This window comes from Galleria mellonella, unplaced genomic scaffold (genome assembly GCF_026898425.1).
Source record: "Galleria mellonella isolate WM207_F2 unplaced genomic scaffold, CSIRO_AGI_GalMel_v1 utg23, whole genome shotgun sequence".
In the NCBI taxonomy this organism is placed as follows: Eukaryota; Metazoa; Arthropoda; class Insecta; order Lepidoptera; family Pyralidae; genus Galleria; species Galleria mellonella.
The window spans coordinates 3,034,573-3,056,435 of NW_026442045.1; the positions used below are offsets into that span (position 1 = coordinate 3,034,573).

A 21,863-nucleotide genomic window follows, 5' to 3' on the forward strand; every position below is an offset into this window, starting at 1 on the left:
ATAATTTTTTTATTAAATTATTTCACATTGTAAAAAATATTAATTTAGGTACTTAATTTCTTTAAAAGCAATTCTATTTTAGGGTTCGTGGTACTGTTTTTATACGTCAAATCACCGTCTATTATTTTTCTTAATGTAACTATATGGTTATTGCACAAATTCTCGAATGTTCTTTTGTATATATTATTATCCAAAATGGCCAGTATATACTTGATTACACTGGTACTCTGTTTACCGCACAGTTGCAAAATTTTATCACCACATTCACTGGTCAAGATACTTTCTTCTAAAAATATGTTGTACCGTTCATTTTGGTCGAATACACGGCACTGTAAACAAGTGTGATTTTTAAATTCTTATTTCTATATTGGCTCGGTTGAGAATCGATTGTAGCCTGATTTATGCAAGGAAATTTCTAATATTGCACCATGTGAGTTGTCAGACATACATTTATTGTTTTATTCTTTATTGACCGCACAAAAAATGATTGGTTCAAAAGGCGAATGTAATACTATATAACATTCTCTTCCAGTCAATCTTTGGCAAAACAAAAATGTAATTATGCAGTGAATATTTGAAAATTATTGTAGATAAACAGTAACTTCTACCAAAAGGAGACTTTGTACAAAAGTCGTTTGTTTGAGCATCTCTGTCCCTTTCCTGTTTCCGTGTAGTGAAGCAGTTGCGTTTGCATGGCTGTGTTTCGGTTTGAAGGGTGGGACATGGCAGTTAATTTACAGGGTACAGAGGAATAACATCTGAGTCCTTAGGAATGGTAACACATGGGGAACACCATGAGCGAAACAGTATACTGTTATGTCCATGGTTCTGCTTATGTCTATACAGTTACCACTTTCCATCAGGTGGGCCGTCAGTTTATTTACCAATCTAAGTTGCTTTACTACTACTACTTTACTTTTTTAAGTGTTTTATTAATGGTCTCAAAAAAAAAATAGTTAAGTGCGAGGTTAACTCATACACCTAAGGTTCTGTACTAAAAATAATCTGTAAATAGGCTTTAGTTATTTTTAGATGAAAATTTATTTATCCAGATACAAGGTATAGGAACGCGATTTACGTGTACAAGTTACATTACAGGTAGTATTTTGTAATAAAGAAAAAAAAATACTAATATTAGGCTTACCTCATCTGTAATTTCGTCCGTTAAACACACTTCAGATTTAAAATCCAAAAGGGCTAACACTAGGAATATAGCCATATTGTGCTCAGTGAATTCCTCTATATAATCTCTCAACAGCTCAGCAGCTTTACTAGGTATCACTGTAGTGGTGACAACTTCTTTGTTAACTAATTGTAGGACTGTGTTTGAGGTTCGTTGTCGCAGCGATTCTTCATCGTCCTCAAGGAGAGTTACTGTTGTCGCTAATAGAGTCGCTTTATACTCGACTGTGGAAATAATTGCTTTAATAAGATTTTGATTTACAGAACAGCGACTTTACGACAAATATGGGACCATTTACAGTAAAGAAGTGAACAAGACGGATACTAAGAAAATTGCATGGCTACCTCTATGCCACGCATGTTTCTCCAGCGAAACGTAGCTGTGCTTGTATAGCTGTGTTTCGGTTTAACAAATGGGATATTACGATGGAAATTACTCCTCGGGAATGCTGTTCATGTCTGTAGGCGATGGTTACCATTTTTATCGAGTACATATAAGTCGATAGCTTGTTTGCCATTCTAAGTTTTATAGACAAAGTAAATACAAAAACTTATAAAAATTTATTCAGAATTAGCGAAGATATCGTATATATATATATATATATATATATAAATGATTTTTATGATATGAGATAATTTAGCAAATGCATTTAAAGGATTGAGAAGACAACACGATATTGGAGAGACAGTTCTCAGGATACATTGAGAGAAATTGGTATTTGTATAAAAAAAAGAAGCGAGGGGGTTTCAATCCGCAAATCTTGAGTGAGACGCCATAATCAATGTATGATAATTTCGAAGCGGGTGCAAATGGCAGCTTAATCGATAACTGTATTAGCGCTGAAGTAGCAAAGTGGTATATGTAAACAAAATGTGTTTTAAATATATCTTACAAAAAAAAAAAAATAAACTATAGCAATTTCTATACTCACATTTATCCTCATCACTCATCCCGTCTAAATTCAAATTTGATAACTCTCTTAGATTTTTCTCGAGGAAATCTACAACCACGCTTCTCGTATCTTCAGTGTTATCGGATGAACTACACGCATATATCACCCTTATTACGCTCAATATAGTGTCTCTAATTAAATCACTCTCCTTTATTTTTCTAGATACAAAAGTCGACAAACACTCCAAATAAATATGAATCAGATTATAATGTTCATCTTGAACAAATTCGATTAATTTTTTTATTGTACATTCATCTGATATGTTTGTAATATTACTTTTAATTTCTATAATACGTTTTTGTGTATCTCTCTCTAACGTTAACACTTTCAATGTTTTCTGTATACATTCTAAATATTTGCTATTCTTGTATACTTCACATAATGTCTCTATATACATGTGGTTTTCTCTTAGTTTTTTTAATACACTATCATCAGCTAATAAATATAAATGCTCTTGTAATTTGCAGCTGTCATTTTCAATATTTTTGTGTAAAATCAACAAATAATTCAATGTAGACAATATTACTTCATAAGATTTGTGAGATAGCCCTTTATATATCGTATCGGGGATTTTATTAATATTTTGTTTATGTAAAATAATTATGTAAAGATATAAAGCGTTGGCTAAACATATGTCTCTTCCGGAATCAATGATGGGCACTTGTTTAGTGAATAACAGTTGTTCTAGAGAAGTTTCAATGTTAGATATAATTTCTTTTTGGAGTAATGTGGGAAACCTGCAATACATATTATGTTATACTTAAACTCATTTTAAGCAGAAATGAGAAAATAATTGTGTTAGGTCGGTAAATCTATTATTTATCTTCGCCAGAGATTTCATCCTACATCTCTAATGTAGCGTTGTATAAGTGAAAGAAGTTTTGATATTGTTGGAGTAGTTTTTGAATTTATCCATTACAAACAATCAGTCAAATCTTTCCTTTTTGTAGTATTAGTATAGATAAAAATGTAAATTCGAAGAAATCCTTACCTCCATAACACCAGATTAATCATTTTCACATATTCATCAGCTAGCAAATAACAAGGATTTTCCGTCACAGCTTGCTCTAATATCCAGTGGGTATTCCTTAAGAGTTGTGAGAGGCACGATATCTGCACCTCGCAGAGTCGTTCCGGCTTAGAGGCGAACAGTCTCACCAATTGGAGTAGTATTCCATGGCAGTAGTTACGTTTTATGTTTACATCTGTTATTATAGTAAGCGTCATTTCCAGATGCGGGATGTATCTGTAAGAAATAGCGTAAATGACTATAGGTATAAATTATTACATTACTATGTAAATGTGACACCTTAGGTTAACTTTTAAATTATATAAATTTGCCGGTAAAAGAAAATTAACGATATCAAATATGAATGAATTACATTATTACATCACAAAGTTTTTATGAAGTAATTTATAATCTAGGTTTAGTTCTGATGATCAGACTGGCTCTATGCTACCATATTATTGAATAGTCACTGAAGCAATATAGATTTTTATAATTATGAAATCTATCGCGTTTGACCACAGTCTCATTTGATGTGCACGCTAATTCATCAATACCACTCTAGCCTTAATAAACTTCAGCTCAATCACATGCGAGTTAAGAGATATGATAACAAATTTTGAACGAAAATTACAATAGGAATGAAAAAAATTGAATAAAAGTTTATAAATCGGTTGACCAGAGTGTTTGTGTTCAGAAATTTAAAATCTAATATTATTTTTATTATTGTTAATCATATTAATATTATTCAATTTAATTGTAAAGTATGTGTTATTGTACCGATGCTTTCCTGGGTGAGCGTATTGGGAGACTAAAGCTCACCCAGTTAATAAAATATATAAATAAAACAAATATAATAGTTACTGTTCAGGCGATATAAGTGGCACCATAGCCTTAGCAGCCAGTTGTCGGATCTTCAGCACGCTACTCCTCGCACAAGAGAGCACATGCGGTATGAAAGCCACCAGCTTCAGGGTGGAAACTGTGCCTTCAAGTGAAGACGGGTACAGGCGAGCTAGCAACAGTAGGATCGGGTATAGTGATGGACGGAGCTGACTATCCTCACTTGTACTCGCCTCTTTTAGCTTTTCCTAAAATATAAATTATTTCTTAAAACCTTTAGGTATTATAGAATAGAAGAATGCATAATAATAGTAAACACACAATCACAATATAAAATATAGAAAATACATATACAAAAAGCGTCTTATACTAGGCAAATGGAACCGGCTCAGCTGATGCTGTGAGTGTCCTAGCGCAATGTGAACAGCTGCACAGCGCTGGTTTTCAGTCAGTCCCTCTCTCAACAAAATAACAAAAATGCAGGATACCACTATAATTGCTTCTTACAATTATATATTGCTATTATAATAAAACCAGAAGGCTTGAAAAATTTGAACATAGAGGTTTCGTCGTGAAAATTGTTTACCCTTTCTAGATGAAAACTAGTTATGAAATGGTGGTTTCCATCAGCAGACAGTGTATGATTTAATTCTTTACTTATATAGGTATATAGGGGGAAAGGGATTTTTAGTAATGGGGAGATTAGTCCCCATTGCTATCAAAATACCCTATAAGGTCGATCTCCACGCGGTTCCCTCCGGAAACCATCGTGACTAATTTATCGTTGACTACGTTACGATGGGCTAACTGACCTGCTTTTTCATCCCCACCCATCATCCCTCACTGGTGCTCCGCCAGTGTATACCGATAGCACAGGTGCGGTAACCATTCCATTATCATCCATTAACCCTTAGCACTCGAGGCCTTTTTCGCTTGCAATGTAAGCAGAGCCTAGTCCACGAAAGTACTTCTTCTTCGAAAGTAAAGAGAAAACTATCTTATCGCATATTGTAAATAAGGAGATCCAGTTACAAAAGACCACAGCGTCGTAGCAGCGTAGTTCGATTTAAAGTTTTAAAATACTATATATATATATATATAGGTATATACTTAGTATAACTAACCAGCATGAAGTCGTAGAGGCGTGGGTATCGCAGGAAGAAGATGCGACCGGTCATAGTGTCGGTGCGGGAGGCTGCCTTCTTGGAGGTACGCGGCCGCGCCACGCCGAACACGCGGGACACTAGCGCACTCAGGGCCAGCGTCGATGAGTTGCGTTCCTACGCAATCACATATACGATGATTAATATTAATTTCATCAATAATTATGTTCCACAAAAAAAAAACAGTTTCAACTTTGGCAAAACCAGTTAATTTGATTTAAAAACTATAATACTAAACCAATTTCAATAAAATTTCTACGGGAAAAAATATTAATATATATAACTAATATATATTTACATTGCTAGTAATATACCCAACCAGGTCGACCTCCTTGTGTTTCCTCCTGGAAACTATCATGGTTAATTGCTGATGAATTCATCATGATAGGCTAATTGGCCTGCTTTCATTCTCATCAATCACCCTTTACTAGTGCTCCGTCATCGTATCCGCCGTTAGCGCAGGCGGGGTAACATTACATTTTCACCCATCAAAAAAAAACATAGAATTGATTTTGTTTTTGTAAAATTAAAATTATAACTTTTTTACAAGCTCTATTAAATCGTCAATTTTTTATTATTTTAATGATTTTTTAGCTGGGTTTGAGATATTGTTATCCGCTGCGAAGAACCCGCAAGAAACTCAACAGTTAATCTTTTCAAATTGTTATATACAAGATAATCTCTCTTCATCTATGGAAAATAATATTGAAAACAATAACAAGCTTACCGCCCAAGTGTCACCATCGAATCCAGAGAGTGCCACAATGAATCCCGTACCCACGTACGAAGCAACGCTCTCCTCTAGCGCCGAATTACGAAACAAAGCACGTAGAATGTTTAAACTATGCGTTCTCGTCTCTATTGACACATCACCAGGAATTATTTCTATTATTTCATCACTGTCAACATGATTATTTGTAGCTGTTGCATTTCTTGATTTGATTGTATAGCCGTCTTGGTATTTGTGAGGAAGAGATGGCGGACAGGCAAGACGGAGCAGCGTTCTCATGCATTGGTGGAAGCACTTCGGGTTACTTTGCACTTCTATTTCTGTAGTTACTATTGCCTGGAAGGAAATTGTTTTAAGGATTATATTTTAAAATAATTATGACTTACTAGATTTGGGTTTTTATGACCATATTTTTTATACAACTTAGAATGGCAATCAAGCTGACGGCCCACCTGATGGAAAGTGGTAACCGTCGCCTATAGATATAAGCAGTACCATGGATATAACAGAGTATACTGTTTCGCCCATGATACCCCCATGCGTTGCTATTCCTGAGGACTCAGGTGTTATTCCTCTGTACCCTGTAAATGCACGCCATATCCCACCCTTCAAACCGAAACATAGCTATGCAAACACAACTGCTTTACGGCTGAAACACGAATGGGACAGAGGTATTCAAGCAAACGACTTTTGTACAAAGTCTCCCTCAGGTATATTAATAAGATTATAAATAACTACTGTATATTACCCGCGACCTCGTCTATGTAATAGAGATATGTCGATTGATCGGGACAAATAGTAGCCTATGTACTTACTACCATATATTGTAGGTACATACTACCTTATATAGTATGTATATATACCATAAACCAAACTCACTTTTACATTTATTAATAAGAAATATTTATGTAATGTTTACAATACTTAATGAAATTATAAAACAAAATAGATAGTAATCTATACAATAAAAACTTGCCACGTGGTTCGAGCATAGAATAGGCTACCCCTTTCTTTCTCGTGGGTATCATAAGAGCCGAATAAGGGAACTAAAAAGAGGGATGGAAAACAGTGTCCTTCTTAAAACATCATCAATGCCTAGCTGCGGTTGCTAATCTGCCTGCCAAGCGTGGTAACTACTGGAAATACTCTCCAATAGGGGAAGGCTTAAGTTCAGCATTATTAAAAAAAAATACGGATGATTCGGTATATAATAAATAAAAATTATCACCATAAAATCACTGGCCCACACTGGGCACTGTTTTCATTTAAATTATTTTGTCCAACATAATAAGTGCATACCTGTATCATAAAAGGGAGTCCAGCGCTGCGTCGAGTAGCACAAAGAGTTCCACCATCTCCTCCTGCCGCCAGCGACTGCAGTAACCCCCGCAGCCATGATGCAGGCAGTCCATGCAAACGGGCGCTGCGACAGCGCCATAGTCTGACGACACACAAACACACACTGTTATTACGGTAAAATCACAGTCAGCCGACACACACGCACATTATTGTTGCGGCAGCGACAAAGCAGTCTGTCAACACGCGCTTCTTATTATTATAGTAGGATCACAGATTAATAACACACGTATGTAGTATTGTTATGGCAGAGTCAATCTGTCGAGATATATATAAATATATACATTCATATATGTATATGGTGGCACCACTATAGATACTATGAATATGGCAATACTAGTCTTCCCATATGCTTTTTTTTAATTCGCCCATATACAGAGCAGGCTAAAGTCGTTTAGACTATAAGGCCTTGTCTTTTGTAATTTGCAAACATTGATGAAAAAGTTTGAAAACAGTTTCAATTGTTAGGTACTGACAAACATGCATATTATCGCTGCGGCAGTATCACAGACTGCTGGCATGTCATGTGTTTTCTGTGATTTGATCAAAATAACCCAACTAGAGAAAATCTGAAGTGTCAAGGTGAAAAATCTATGATATAAAATACTGGTACACTATGAATAAATCTTAGATTATATGACCTAGTAATATCAGAAAATACTAAAACGAAATTAAGTACCTGGCTAGTAGTCTTGTGAAGCCAACATAGGCTTGTTCAAAAGCACCCCTGTGCTTAGTATGAGCTAGCAGAGAAGTGAAGTGCTCGCCCAACGCTTGCAGCTGTTCGGCCGAGAGCGTGCCACCGCTGCCTCCCTCGCCTTCCACCGTGAGGCGTGATGATATTGTGCCCAATAGGAGCGACACCTGAATGAAATTAATTATAATATATATTTTTTTATTTATTAAACTTTAATACACCTAGAATAACGGTCTTATCACTAGATGGCGTTATCTATTAGTCGACCGCAGACAGGAATAACGGAAAATATAATTGACGGTGCAACGTGATGAACAATAATTTAAAATTAAAACAATAATTTAAAATTAAAACAATAATTTAAAAATAGCACATTTATAATATTAATTCTACATTATACATACATATTACGATATATGTATACATAATCGTAATAAAGATTTCCAATAGAAATCATTCAAAAATTTGGTTTTTGATAGCAAAAAACTTATTAAAAATATTTTAAAGCAAAATATGAAGTAAGTACAAAACATTTAATGGCATGCTTATGTACAACTTTTTAAATGAGTGACAATTTATATTAGATATATAATTTATTTATTTAAAAAGTTCTCTAATATTTCTGTTAGAGAACTTTTTAAATAAATAAATAGAAATATTAATGTGAATACCTCTTTCACGGATCTCCAGGCGCAAAGTAACACCATTTGCGCTGTCACGGGCCGTCCATCCTCTAACATCACGCCGCTGACAAAGTTTTAGGTTTAAATTAAATGTATTATAACCTCAAAATGGTTGGGCATAAATTTCGCGTAAAGAGGAGTTAAGGGGTCTCAGTGAATGAGACGGTGGAATACAAATAAAAAAAAAACTGATATAATGAAAATATGTCTTCTGCATATATTTTTCAATTTATATAGAAATTTCATCGTTTAATACTACAATAATAATGTTGTAGAGTTATCATAACGTATTTTTTTTTTTATACGACTTAGAATGGCAAACATGCTGACGGCCCACCTGATTGAAAGTGGTAACCGTCGCCTATAGACATAAGCAGTTCCATGGACATAACAGTGTATACTGTTTCGCCCATGATACCCCCCATGCGTTGCTATTCCTGAGGACTCAGGTGTTATTCCTCTGTACCCTGTAAATTTACGCCATATGGGACAGAGGTATCCAAGCAATTGACTTTTGTACAAAGTCTCCCTCTGGTAAAACGTAATTCATGTATTCAAGTTATTCTTGTTTCAAAGAATCTAAATTGGTATATGTATGATTTATATGGTTGTAAATCATACAGAATGTTATTTTTATATTAATTAAGATTATATTTAATATTTGAACTCACCCAGAGTTGCCAGTATCAGTGACTGAGACACCGGAAGCATCCATTGGCAGGTGACCTTCGGGCGAGGAGTTGTTCACCACGCTCGCCACTGCGGCCGTCACCTCCATACAAGTGTCAATCACTTGGCTTATTAAAGATCTCCATTGTTCATCTTCGGATATAGCTCTGTGAAATATTATGATAAATCAATACATAAAGTGTTGTATTTGATGTCCGAATGTCGTAATTTTAGAAAAATAAAGTAATAAAATAGTAATTGTACTAGAAATGTTTGAAGAAAAACCAAATAAGTGTAAAGAAATTTGGGGATTCATTTATTGATTCGGTATTTATAGAATACTAGCTTATACCTGCAAAACTGTCCGCGTGACCGGGACAAGGTAGCTTATGTACTTCTCCATCTCATATATTATGTGTATATCATAGTGATTGGTTAAGGCGTTAAGGTACTAAGATGTAACAAGCAAACTTATTTTCACATTTATAATATTAAGTAACGATATCAATGAAGGTAGTAACGTGACGCAAAGAAGTCAGTATAGAGAATGGAGCTTTTCTCGTCGTTCGCATAGTGGTTACATTAAATGTAATGAAAACAGACTTAACTTTGTGATTGAGTAAAAATGAATGTCTCATTTTTGAGAAAAAAAAAAAATTATTTCTTTCTTTATTCTTTATTGTACACAAAAGGTTATTAAAATGTAAAAACAAACATAATAGTGCACAAAGGCGAGCTTATCTCCAATAGAGATTTCTTCCAGCAAACCCAATTTTCATGTGGCAACACTGAATTCAGAAATTAAGTCAGTACTAACCGCGCATTCAATGAGTGCAGGGCGCGACGCAGACAGTGCAGTAGTCCGTGTAGAGGCGCGGACCGTGCTGCGCTTACGATGCTTTGTACTGCACACTGCAGTTGTCCGCGCAGATCGTGCAACATTCGCTCTACTAGGACGTAAATCACCGGCTCCGGAGTGGAACTGTAATGCATATACCACATATATGTGAAATTAAAGTTGTTAGCTGTATCTAAACTAAAAAACCTACCAATGCTGTAGTGTTTGTGATACAAAAATTTAATAATAACAAAATTGTTAATAGTAACAGTTGGATGCGCCGTGTTAGTATATACAGGAGTCTCAAAAACAAAGAAAGATATTTATTAAACTTAAATTTAAGCATTTTTTTATTAGTAATTTTATTAAATATTTATTCTACCGTCTATACGGAATGCAATTTCAATTAAGAAGAATGGATAAGTATGGTAGAGAATGCCATATAACTTTAAGCTCGCCATTTGTACTAAATGCCATTTGTGCAATAAAGAATAAATATAAGTAAACCCAACTAATGCTTTAAAAAAAATTACCAAGAATTCCCTTGTAAAATGCGCTGGGGCAGCCTTCTCACTAACAAATCAAGTTTGTACGCGGCTGACACACATTCGGTTGGCTTCATGTATGACGCTTGTGTCAGAATGTCGTCTACTTCCAGACTGATACTGTATGTCTTGAGCTATAATAAAATGTATAGTACTGTTTACTTCGGTTGCCAACTCGCCTACTAAGCGTAGCAACTACCGGTAAAATTGTCTATCGGCTACAAGGAACGTACCCATTCCCTGTGGCAGTCTATGGGCTGCCATAGGCAATGGGGACTATGTTTAGCAGTGAATAGAGGACATACCATGAAATGTTTTCCGACATTTCAGGGCCGAACAAAACACTAATTTGATGCTTAAATTACATAATACATAGTGTTTAAAAATGTTAAAATATCGTTCCTTTGTACTTTTATGGTAGGATGGACAAACGATACGTCAAACTCTATTTACAGGGCTGATTTAGGTATGAACGAAAACATGAAATTAAGTCCAAAAATACGGAATTTCATTTCATGGTAGACCCCCAAATAATGGTTGTTATAAATCATTATCAGATGATGGTACTGTTTAAGTTACGTTTTGTTTCTTCTCTATACTGTAACTATAAAGCATCAAGCTTATTCGGATATCTAGTATGTTTACGTAGATATTTTTGAACTTTGAATGTAGCTAAAATAAAATACTGTCTAACTCTAAATTCAATATTGTACTAACTAATAGAGTATGAATACAAATTATATGTATGTATAAACCTAGTATAGGCATGATGGGATTGTTATTGATTGTACAGTTTTAGTGTATAAAAAAAGTATTTTTGTTATACATTTATAAATAAATAAACAAAATATGTCTCGTTTCTTTTTAATATCTCGTTTCCTGTTTGTTAGTATAATAATAGTTTAGTGTGTGTAATAAGTAGTTGTAATAATGGGCAAACACTACATACTTGCCAAAAGTAAAAATAATAAACCTAAACCTTTAATCACTATGCGCTAATAATGAAATATTTGTATCCAATTCAGACTGTTTGTTTTTCTTTTACAATTTCATTTCTGTATGATTTTGTCTCTAAATTAAAAAGTAAAGCAAAAGCTTTGACCACATAAATAAGAACGAAAAAATTGCCTGTACATTAATCCAAGATAATGTTTATCAATTAATAAAATTTTGATAGAATCATTCAGTGTATATACATATGTAGTGTTAATAGCATAACGGTTACGATAATGGCTATGAGTATATTATTAGAGAGACATCCATTTTGTTTATTTCTCCGATCCTTTCCCATAGTTTAAATTAAACTTAAATTTAAATTCTTCGACACTAACTTAACTAATTTCAATTTACAGCAGGCAAATATATACTTACTTGTAACAGTTGTATGGGGCATTTGTCGAGTATGTCCAAAGCGAGAGCTTTATTGTTCTCATAACTGTCTTCCAGGTGCAGTAATAACTTTTCAACATATTCCTCAGTCCACGTTCTGAAAAAAAAAAATGTTCAAAAATATACATTTTTTAACCGACTTTAAAAAGGAGGTTCTCAATTCAGTTGTACTTTTTTATGTTTGTTACCTCAAACTTTGTCAGTTTTGAACCAATTTGGAAAGTTTTTTTTTTTTTATCTTAAAAGACATACTTAGAGATTGGCTCAATGGAAATTTTATCAAAATCACTTCAATAGTTTAATTTTAGATCAAAATAACTGATTTTGTTGCAATAGAAGTAGATCTTTAATTATTCAAAAAGGGCTTCAAACCATAGGGACGTATATGAAAAAATAAAATGATATTATTCAATTTTCTACATAATATTTTTAAGTTTACCTTTCATAGCCTTCAAAATGTGCATTCTCGCACCAACTAAGTAATTGTAAAGCCATGCATCGTCGACTGTAATTGGCACCTTGTATCAAACTAGAAAAACACTGGTGTCTAAACGCCTCGATGAACTCCAAGTAATATTTAATCTTGTGGCTAGCGTTTGGTGAGTCCTTTTGTCTCTTTAGTACCATGAAGCTGTCTTCTAAACGTTTTATAAACTAAAATGAAAATTATTATTTAAAAGATAATTTTGGTCAAATAATGTTCAAATTATGGTACAGGAGTGCTGTCAATTATGTTTATGGTATATGTATGTGTATCGCAATTTCTTAAAACTGAAGTTATGTATTAGTAACTTTATAGCTATATTAGCTTAGCCTTCAAATAGAAATACATTGGTTTATACATGCCAAATGACTTCTTTATTTACTATCACCCTTTGTGGTATGTACATCATGTGAGGTATTTTTTTTTATTTGGACCCTCTTGGCCATACACAGAGAAATCCCTCTGCCTGGGGGGAGGTATCGATCACGCATAGACTTTAATTAATTTATTTATTTTTATACATAAATAAATAATATAAATATAAACAATAAAATAATATAAATATTGTATAAAAACTAAAGTAAGATTAATATAATTAACTAAGATTTTATTGACCTCCTTTTGCTACGACATTTGGTGAGACATTCTCAGACTGTCTCTAAATGCTCCGCAGAAACTGTCCTAACTTGATCAAAAAAGAAAATACCTTCCCGAGAAGAGCGAGTATGAGCTGACGTGTGTGTGGATTGGGTGCAGCATCATACCGCAAGTGTAGCAGCACGAGGCGAAGCTCTTGTGCCGTCAGTGGCGACGACGGCCGGCGCGCTTGCACCGCCAGCGCTAGCGCCAATACTCGCGTCTGTTGAAAATTGCATGTAATAAAATAATGTGAGCAAAATAAGAATAGGAATAACATTCTGTCATTTTATAAATTTTAGGTGTCAAATATGAAATTCTTGACTTTTTGTATGAAAATTAAATACTACCATTGATTCATAAATACGTCGTCGACGAAACCTGCCTTAGCTATCATAGTGTTTTATCTTTTTTTTTTAACTACATTCCTCATTTTGAAAAGTGATAAAACAATAGTTTATTACAGATTACACTTTTATAGCAGACCAGAGGGAGACTTTGTACAAAAGTCGTTTGCTTGGGTACCTCTGTTACATTCGTATTTTAACCGTAAAGCAATTGTGTTTGCATGGCTGTGTTTCAGTTTGAAGGGTGGGATATGGCAGTGAATTTACAGGATACAGAGGAATAACATCTTACTTCTCAGGAATTGTAACGCATGAGGGGTATCATGGTCGAAACAGTATACTCTGTTATGTCCATGGTACTGCTCATGTTTTTAGGTGACGGTTACCAGTTTCCATCAGGTGGGTCATTAGGTTATAATAAAATAATAATAAAATTAGTTTATTCATCTCCACAAATTACAATGTATAGATTATTTACTTTATACAGAATAAAAGTATCGTAATTTGTGGGAGATCTGGAGCCTAAACTAAGCCGTAACTTGTATCTTAGACACCAGATCCCCCCCAGTAAAATAGTGACAATGCAAAGTAAAAGGTAGTTGCGTGGAGTGGTTATTTGCAATATTAAGTTGCATAAAAAAAAAACAATTTTTATGAATAAGGGGCGTAATATAGTCTTAATGTAACAGTAATTTTTATACATTTAACTTTCTATTATGAATTTTATTGGATATACAAGCAGTATATCTAATAAAATAGTTTTAATAGATTAATATCATTTAAAATTATAACACATTAACTAACCTCTTCAACGGCATCCACGGCAGCTGCCTCGAGTACATTATACCGGATGAGTCCTCTCCATTCCTTGTCTTCGTCGCCGTCTTCTTCCGTCCGCAGAATGTAGAGATTTGATCTTTGCGCTACGCTTGCCAGCATAAGCACACATTTTATATCCTTATGAGGCGAGTCGCATGATTGTTTAATATGAGGCAAACTGGTAAAATACAATTTAGTTTTTATTTATTTATTTATTCCTTATTGACCACATTACAAAAAAAAAAGTCTGGTACAAAAGGTGAACTTAATACTATATAGCATTCTCTCTATTTTACTTAATTACCAAACAAGGAATGTAATGATTTTCTGTCGTATGTACGAGTATGTTTAATAAAGCACATACCATATTAAATATACATATAGATTTGTCTTGATTGTGTGTGTGATAAAGTGTAACACAGCGTTAGAATAAGATAAATATGGCAACTGTAAACTATTAAAAAAAATTGCCATAATTATTTGATTATTTGTTAGTAGTATACTGGACTGTGTAAATGAGTTCTCGAGTGCGATTCTCGGTCGGATTAACAGAACAACTAAAGGACTAACAAGACAAACGATTCTTATAATCAGTATTTATATAACTCATTGTAACGCAGTTTAGGGATTTTTTTTAATGGGTGATAATGGAATGGTAACCCCGCCCGCGCTATCGGTATACACTGGCGGGGCACCAGTGAAGGATGATATATGAGGATGAAGCAGGTCAGTTAGCCCATCGTGACGAATTCAACAAGAATTGTTCACGATGCTTTCCAGGGGGAACCACGTAGAGGTCGACCTGATAGTGTATTGCTAGCAATGGGTTCATTAGACCCCATTACTAACAATCCCTTCCCCCCGTAGTTTAGGGATTAGGCAATAGTGTAATTTTGTGGTCTATTCATTGAAACGTATATACTAATTGTTATTTGTACCATGTCTATATGTTTACTCACATGTAACTAATGAGATTCTCATCGATTGACAAAGCCTTAGCCAGTATGTTCTCGAGAATGTTGAGTATAGTTGAGTCCGGAGTACTGTTGGCTACATGAGACAGTATAGGTAATATCCACTGCTCATAAATGGACTGTGTGCTAGCTTGTGGTGCGTGATTTTGTAGTAACGTTTCGAGAGCTGTTGTTGCCTAAAACAAAAATAAAAAATAAAAAAAAATCACTACTACTTTTTTAAAGATGGGGTCTTTAACCTTTTTGGCTTTAGAGAAAGGTTCTTACGTATGACACCAACGGAATAGGAAGGAGTGGCCTACTCTATGCAAGGACCACATAGCCAAGAGAGTGAATGCTGAATGAAAATGTAGTAAGGGAGTGAATGCTCTGAAATTATTGAAAACTTTTTGAATTTTGAGTGGTACATGAACATTTTTCAATTTACAACAAATTGTGTGAAAATGTTTTTCCTGTCAATGAAAAATAACAGAATTAAAGAATCCGTATTAAATTAATCATAATCATTATTTATAAAGCGACAATGAAACTATACTAAGTAGTTAATTAATATAACGCCTTCAGCGTGAGATGCTAAACACGGCAAAATATACTAAATGAATTATATTAGTTTTGTGTAAAGCGGCTTTTTTAACGAGTGGTAGTATACAGAGAATACATATTTCTGTGCCTACTTCACTGGTTTTTTTTTTCAATGATTATTAGTGCAATTTTCTATCTTTATAGATAGAAAATTGCACTCGCCTATGCTAACGGTATATAGTGGCGGGGTACCATTACAGGATAAAAAAAAGAGGTTGAAGTCAGTTCACTAGGTCCATCGGCGAATTTACTAAGAGTTAACCATGAGGGGGGACAGCGTGGAGATCAACCAGTTAGGGTAAATTATAAGTAATCTGTTCCTCCCCCTTTCAGAGGAGTTTGTGAAGATATATAAAATACTTACACTAGCTTGAACCGGTTGTACGTGCAATGCAGCGACGAGGTCACATATGATCTCGGGGAACCGCGCTATAACGTTTCTAGCGCCCAGCGAGTTGACCAGTGACGTCACGCTCACGTAGTAACTCTTGCGACTCTTGTCTAGCGACGACAAAGCGGTGTAAACCCAGTCTAAAGGTTTACTATTACCTGCAAGTAATGATATTACTTTATTAACAGGAGGGAAAGAAATTGTTAATAATGGAGACTTACAGCCCCACTGCCAGCAATATATCATGTCAGGTTGATCTCCTTGCGGTTTCCCTGGAAACTATCGTAATTTATTCTTAATAAAATCATTATGATGGGCTTTTATCCTCACTTATCATCTCTGACTGGTGCCCCGTCAGTGTATACCGATAGCATAGGCAGGCTAACAATTCCATTGTCGTCCATTAAACAAAAATAGGTATATAAACATGTGTATATTTTTATAATTTAAATTTCTGTTAACAGACATACTAAAAGTAGACCGATGATGTTAGTAAATATTAATAAGTATAAAGAGAATCATTTGCCAATTTCTAGATATAGCTTGATGTGATAGTTTAATACTAAGTGTGTGTGGGAAGAAATTAAACCGTAGCCGTGTGATCCCTGCATATGTGTTATGCCTTCTTTTCCCATGGGGGTCGTAAGAGTAGACTAAGGGAACTTAATGGTCGAAGGATGGGTACTAACATCACCTTTTAAACATCACCACAGCCTAACTGCGTTTGCCAACCCGCTCGTCAAGCATGGCAACTACTGGTAAAACCTCCCAAGCCTATTTTCATCATTGTAAATGGCTGATATTAAAGATGTACACAAACCTTGATTTTGTAGTTTAGTGCAATATCTAACGACATTCGCCAGCGCCTGCGCAGTCAGATGCCGAACGCTATCCATATGGTGGTCTAGATGCGGCCACACAAACTCCAACAGAGCAGTTACTAACTCTAAGCAGATATTGACGTCACTGACTCGCTCTAGAGTCTTACTGATTTGTAAAATTGTTCGTGTTACACCTAGCGTCAATGTGGACTCAGACGGATTCCTGAAATACATACTATTATGAATTAAAAAGTTCTTCTAGCTATAAAAAATCTACCACTATTACAATGTACTATTATTAATATGCTTTTTTTTTAAATACAATCGGTGATAGATTCTTATTACAGAAGATTTTGATGTTGCAAACAATCAATATTATTTTTTTAAACACATGTAACTGGAATAAATTACTATTATTTTTACCTCATTACATTACAATGAGGTAAATATGAGACAGCAGCCCATACATACACCTTGTATTGCTCTTTTTCATGCTTGCACTAACAGTAATGTGTTTTATATAAATGAGAAAAGGGAAGTAAGGGAAATTAAATAAAAAATATAAAATGAGATTTACTCTTCCATCAATAACATTTTTCCAATATAGAAAAGATTATTAAAAATAATATTCTGTGCTACGCTTTTTGATAAGGAGTTGGCGATGGATGGTAGACATTCAAATATATTAACGAAATATATACAATACCTTTCCCCAATAGCCACAATCTTTTGAGTCAACACAATAACAACTGACTTGCCTGCGACACTTTGTGACTGTAATCTGTCCGTCGCTACCACTGTCGGTATAGCAGAATATAGTGCTAACTGTGCTGTCTCATTTCTTAACAAAGTGTAAAGATCATCATCTTGAGATACAAATAACTGAAACATTAAATGTGTCATAACAAAATTATGCACTAATAACTTGATGATAACTAATTAGTTGCTTTAAAAATGAATACAATTTTTGTGTTTACTTTTATTTCACCATTAATCTTTACTTAAATTTGCCTCATAAGCCAAATAGACTGACAACAGATGGATAAAAGAGAAAATATCTAGGTTCACTCAACATTTACACAATAGTAATGTTACTTTAATATTTTTCTTTCTTTCTTTTGATTAATCTTTATCATTATAATTTCAGCTTTTTTATTATTATTTTTTATTATCTAATGCTTTCTTATACACAAGAATCGTCCTGAGTCTCCTGTATTCAATGACTCCTTGCAGCAAAATATTTTGATAGCAATAAAAAGACAAACTCACATTGATCCATGAATCAGGTCCTTTCTCTGTAACATGCATGTGTAAGAATAGTATCCCTGCCACCGACTTTGTGTCCATAGGAACATCATTATCAAACATTAACTTTTTAATATACAACCTTATTGCAATAAACATAGCTATTATTTTCTCTAAATTATTTGTATTGGCTTTTTGTACAATATATAAAAGTAATCTTATTGCTAAATGAGCTAAGTCAAATATTTCATTCTTTTCAGTTGGTGATAATGTTTGTTGGTTCCTGGAGTATAACAGAAAGAAGAATTATAACAAGACTTTTTATTATTATTAATATATTTATTAGTATGAAGCTACTACTGAAATTAAAGAGATGCTAACCCAAAATGTACTTTTGTAAATTATGTTATTAATATTTAGAAGAGAAATGTATAAATAATCCTGAAACCATCTCTAATAGTTTAATACAGGTGAAACTTTTCTATTATTTTTTAATATTTTAAGTACCTCTAAGTTAATTATTTAAATATTGATTTAGTTCTTTGCTGTAGAATCCAATTACTTAATTCAAATTTGAATGTGTTTTTTACATAAATAAATTTGAATTTGCTTTATTATTATTAGACTTTATATATGTATTTAACTTTAGGGTTGCCCAACTAATTCCAGATTCAATGGTAAACTTTATTCACGTTTACTTACCTTAATGTCATAATACAGCATTCTAAGCAAGTCACCAAGTACTCTGTTAAGCTAACTTCCACAGCTCTGATAGCATCTGATCCAGCTGGAAAATTTTCTATACATGTGGCTACTTTCATTACAACATCTACATACTCTATGTATGACTTGGGTTTATTTGATATATACTGAGCTATATGGCAGGCCAGTACATCCGAGAAAGGTTGCTGTAGAGATGTGTTTTTGGTGATATGTCTAAAATATATAAAAGAAATTCATATTATATATGTTTTGTAAAGGCAAGCAGATCAAAATATTAGGTGTCTAAATAGTTATAAAGTAAAAATTCATTAATTAAATATATTATAATTCATTAATTTAATAAGAATGTGCATTAAAAGCTTTGATATAAGAAAATCTAGATGCACTTTCTCATATAATTATCTTATTTTAAAAATTTTAAAAACTTATAGTTAAATTAAGACATGACATAAAATAAATTCTGTGTACATGTTGCACTTACCTTTATAAAAAAATTAAAAATTAATTAATTGGAATTTGTACTCCAGCCAAGTCAATTTTGAGCTTATATTGTGTAGGTGAATGTCCTATTTTTCTATATCACTCTAACAAGTATGTTATTATGTTTTTTTACCTAATTTATAATTTAAGATTTACAATTGTATAACTATATTTAGTTTAAAACACATTACCTTGTTATAAAACATTTTATTGGATGTTTAGCTTCAGCCTGAAGAAATACAACAACAAGGAATTCAAATATGACAGAGTCTGTTTTATTTTTACTCTCCTCTAAACTTTTTTTTAATATTATCAATTGCTCATCAGGACTATTTGAATTATTAAAGGATTCATATAACTCTACATGACTACCTGAAACAGTATTAAAATTATAAAATGGTCAGATAGGTAATGTTGTGTTCCTGGGGATGTAGACATTAATAATTAAAAAGAAATCTGTACAGTATATACTACACAGTGGCTCCTCCTACTATCTAGTTTGATACTAAGCAGAGCTTGTACTAGACAACTGATAGAAATTTATAAGTCTATTTTTTATTGGTTAAGGAATTGACAGCAGCAGTGTTCCTTATAAAATGTCACCAGAGTTTAATTGCGATTGGTATCTCATTTGGTGTGGTGGCTATTAGCTCCTCCTCTCCTCTTATGGTGAAAGCTTATATTCAGCAGTGTACAAAAGCTGATGTGTTGATTATGATCTATTTTTTAAAATATGACATATACACTAAAATATTTTTGGTACTAGCTTTTATGTGCAACTTTATCTACACGACAAGGATATGTTTAATGACTGGGATAAAAAGTAGATTATATTCTACTCCTTCTGATATAATATTTGTATATGAAATTCCATAGTGATTGGTTATTCTGTAAAGGGCATCAAGAAATATCAAATAAACACAATTTCACATTTATAATATTTCAAGCATAAGGATTTAGGATATATTAGAACTATATCGAGCGGGGCGGGTGGTATGAGACCTGTCTCTCCAATGCCTATGCCCTTTTCCCAATAAAATGTATGTAAAAGGATCACTCCAGAACAGGTGCATTTATTTGGTAATTTTTTTTTATTATGCTTGGAATTGTTAGAACAAGTTTTGTATGGGAGAAAATTTTAAAAAAGCTTACAAAAAACATTTACTTGTGCAAAGCCGGGATAGACAGTATATTTATTACCTGTAACCTCAAATATTGGAATTTGTATTAAAGAAAATCCAAACGAATTTTTGGATTTCTTCGTACCACCTCTTACTATTCTCAAAGATAAACTATTCATGGTAAAAGGACATGGGTTATAATAACAAAATAATTTCAAATCAAAAGAAGTAACATATGTAAATAAAATGAAAAATTAAAATTGCGAGATGACAGTGACAGATAATCTGACAGTTATTATATTAGGTAAACATCGATTAAGGATAGGTTGTATCGCGAGCCTGCTGATAAATATCATTCTACCTATTGACTTTAAATATATTTTTTTAGAAAATAATAAAATCGTAATCCCCACCTACGTTAACGGTATATAATATACTAGGGGATCGGCCTCGTAGACTTAATATAACATATTTAAGATTGATCTATATCCTTACTAATATTATAAATGTAAAAGTGAGTTTGTTTGTTTATTTTCTTAAGCGCTTTAATAGCTTAACCAATCATTGTGAAATTTGGTATACACATACTATATGGGTTGGACACATTTATAGCCTTTTTTTTATCCTGATAAGAAATATATACCGCCATCGAGACAAAGTCCCGGACAAAAGCTAGTCATATTATAAATCATAAAAGTAATCTTACGTAGTGTGTTATACTAAGTCTATGAAAATAATAGAATATATTTAATATTCTTCAACGTCGTCGCTCAGGGCACGCACTCTTGGACCCCGACGATCCAATCACTTTGGCAAACACGTCTCCTCTCGTTAACGTGGAATATTCGTTAGGCGCTCCCGCTAATGTACCTACACACCGTACATACCGTCCTCGCCGCCGCGTCGGCGGGGACTAAAATCCTCGACACACGATTTGCGCGTGATCAGGCGCGATGCGCTCGAGCGTATCCCTCGCCCCGTTTTCCCATTCGTTACGACCTACTGACTCTCCATCTCTTGATGGGAATTAAAGTGCGGTGGCCTTAGTTGAGGTCCAAATCACTCTGGCGCTCTTGGGCGCACGCCACAGTTCTTAAGTAAGCTTCCTGGGGTGAAAGGGGGGGAGGGAGAATTGTTAATAATGGAGACTAAGGGCCTCATAGCTAGCAATATACCTAACCAGGTC

At 33.8% G+C, this 21,863-nt stretch overlaps 1 protein-coding gene across 1 annotated transcript; it reads right to left on the reverse strand.

The window, feature by feature from the left end:
* Window positions 1–41: 41 nt before the first annotated feature.
* On the reverse strand, window positions 42–20,930 carry LOC113512921 (thyroid adenoma-associated protein homolog). The gene is made up of 25 exons (XM_026896882.3): window positions 20,757–20,930; window positions 19,748–19,928; window positions 19,056–19,289; window positions 18,378–18,636; window positions 17,815–17,990; window positions 17,108–17,331; window positions 16,261–16,445; window positions 15,300–15,490; window positions 14,326–14,518; window positions 13,245–13,397; window positions 12,494–12,708; window positions 12,037–12,151; window positions 10,654–10,799; window positions 10,100–10,264; window positions 9,285–9,449; window positions 8,602–8,677; window positions 7,913–8,097; window positions 7,177–7,318; window positions 5,875–6,213; window positions 5,109–5,264; window positions 4,006–4,232; window positions 3,127–3,381; window positions 2,115–2,872; window positions 1,145–1,407; window positions 42–329 (listed from the first exon to the last, which is right to left on the reverse strand). The coding sequence occupies exons 1-25, from the start codon at window positions 20,854–20,856 to the stop codon at window positions 45–47; spliced, it is 5,388 nt and encodes a 1,795-aa protein (XP_026752683.2). The 5' UTR covers window positions 20,857–20,930; the 3' UTR covers window positions 42–44.
* Window positions 20,931–21,863: the final 933 nt, after the last annotated feature.

What these genes read in the sequence shown, in the direction of transcription:
- LOC113512921 (XM_026896882.3), bottom strand. Translation starts at nt 20,856, where the DNA reads ATGAATAGTTTATCTTTGAGAATAGTAAGAGGTGGTACGAAGAAATCC. An exon ending in CCGTGGATGCCGTTGAAGAG is followed by an intron (nt 13,398 to 14,325) that starts GTTAGTTAATGT and finishes AATTTTCAACAG; the next exon opens with ACGCGAGTATTGGCGCTAGC. An exon ending in ACTGATACTGGCAACTCTGG is followed by an intron (nt 8,678 to 9,284) that starts GTGAGTTCAAAT and finishes AAACTTTGTCAG; the next exon opens with CGGCGTGATGTTAGAGGATG.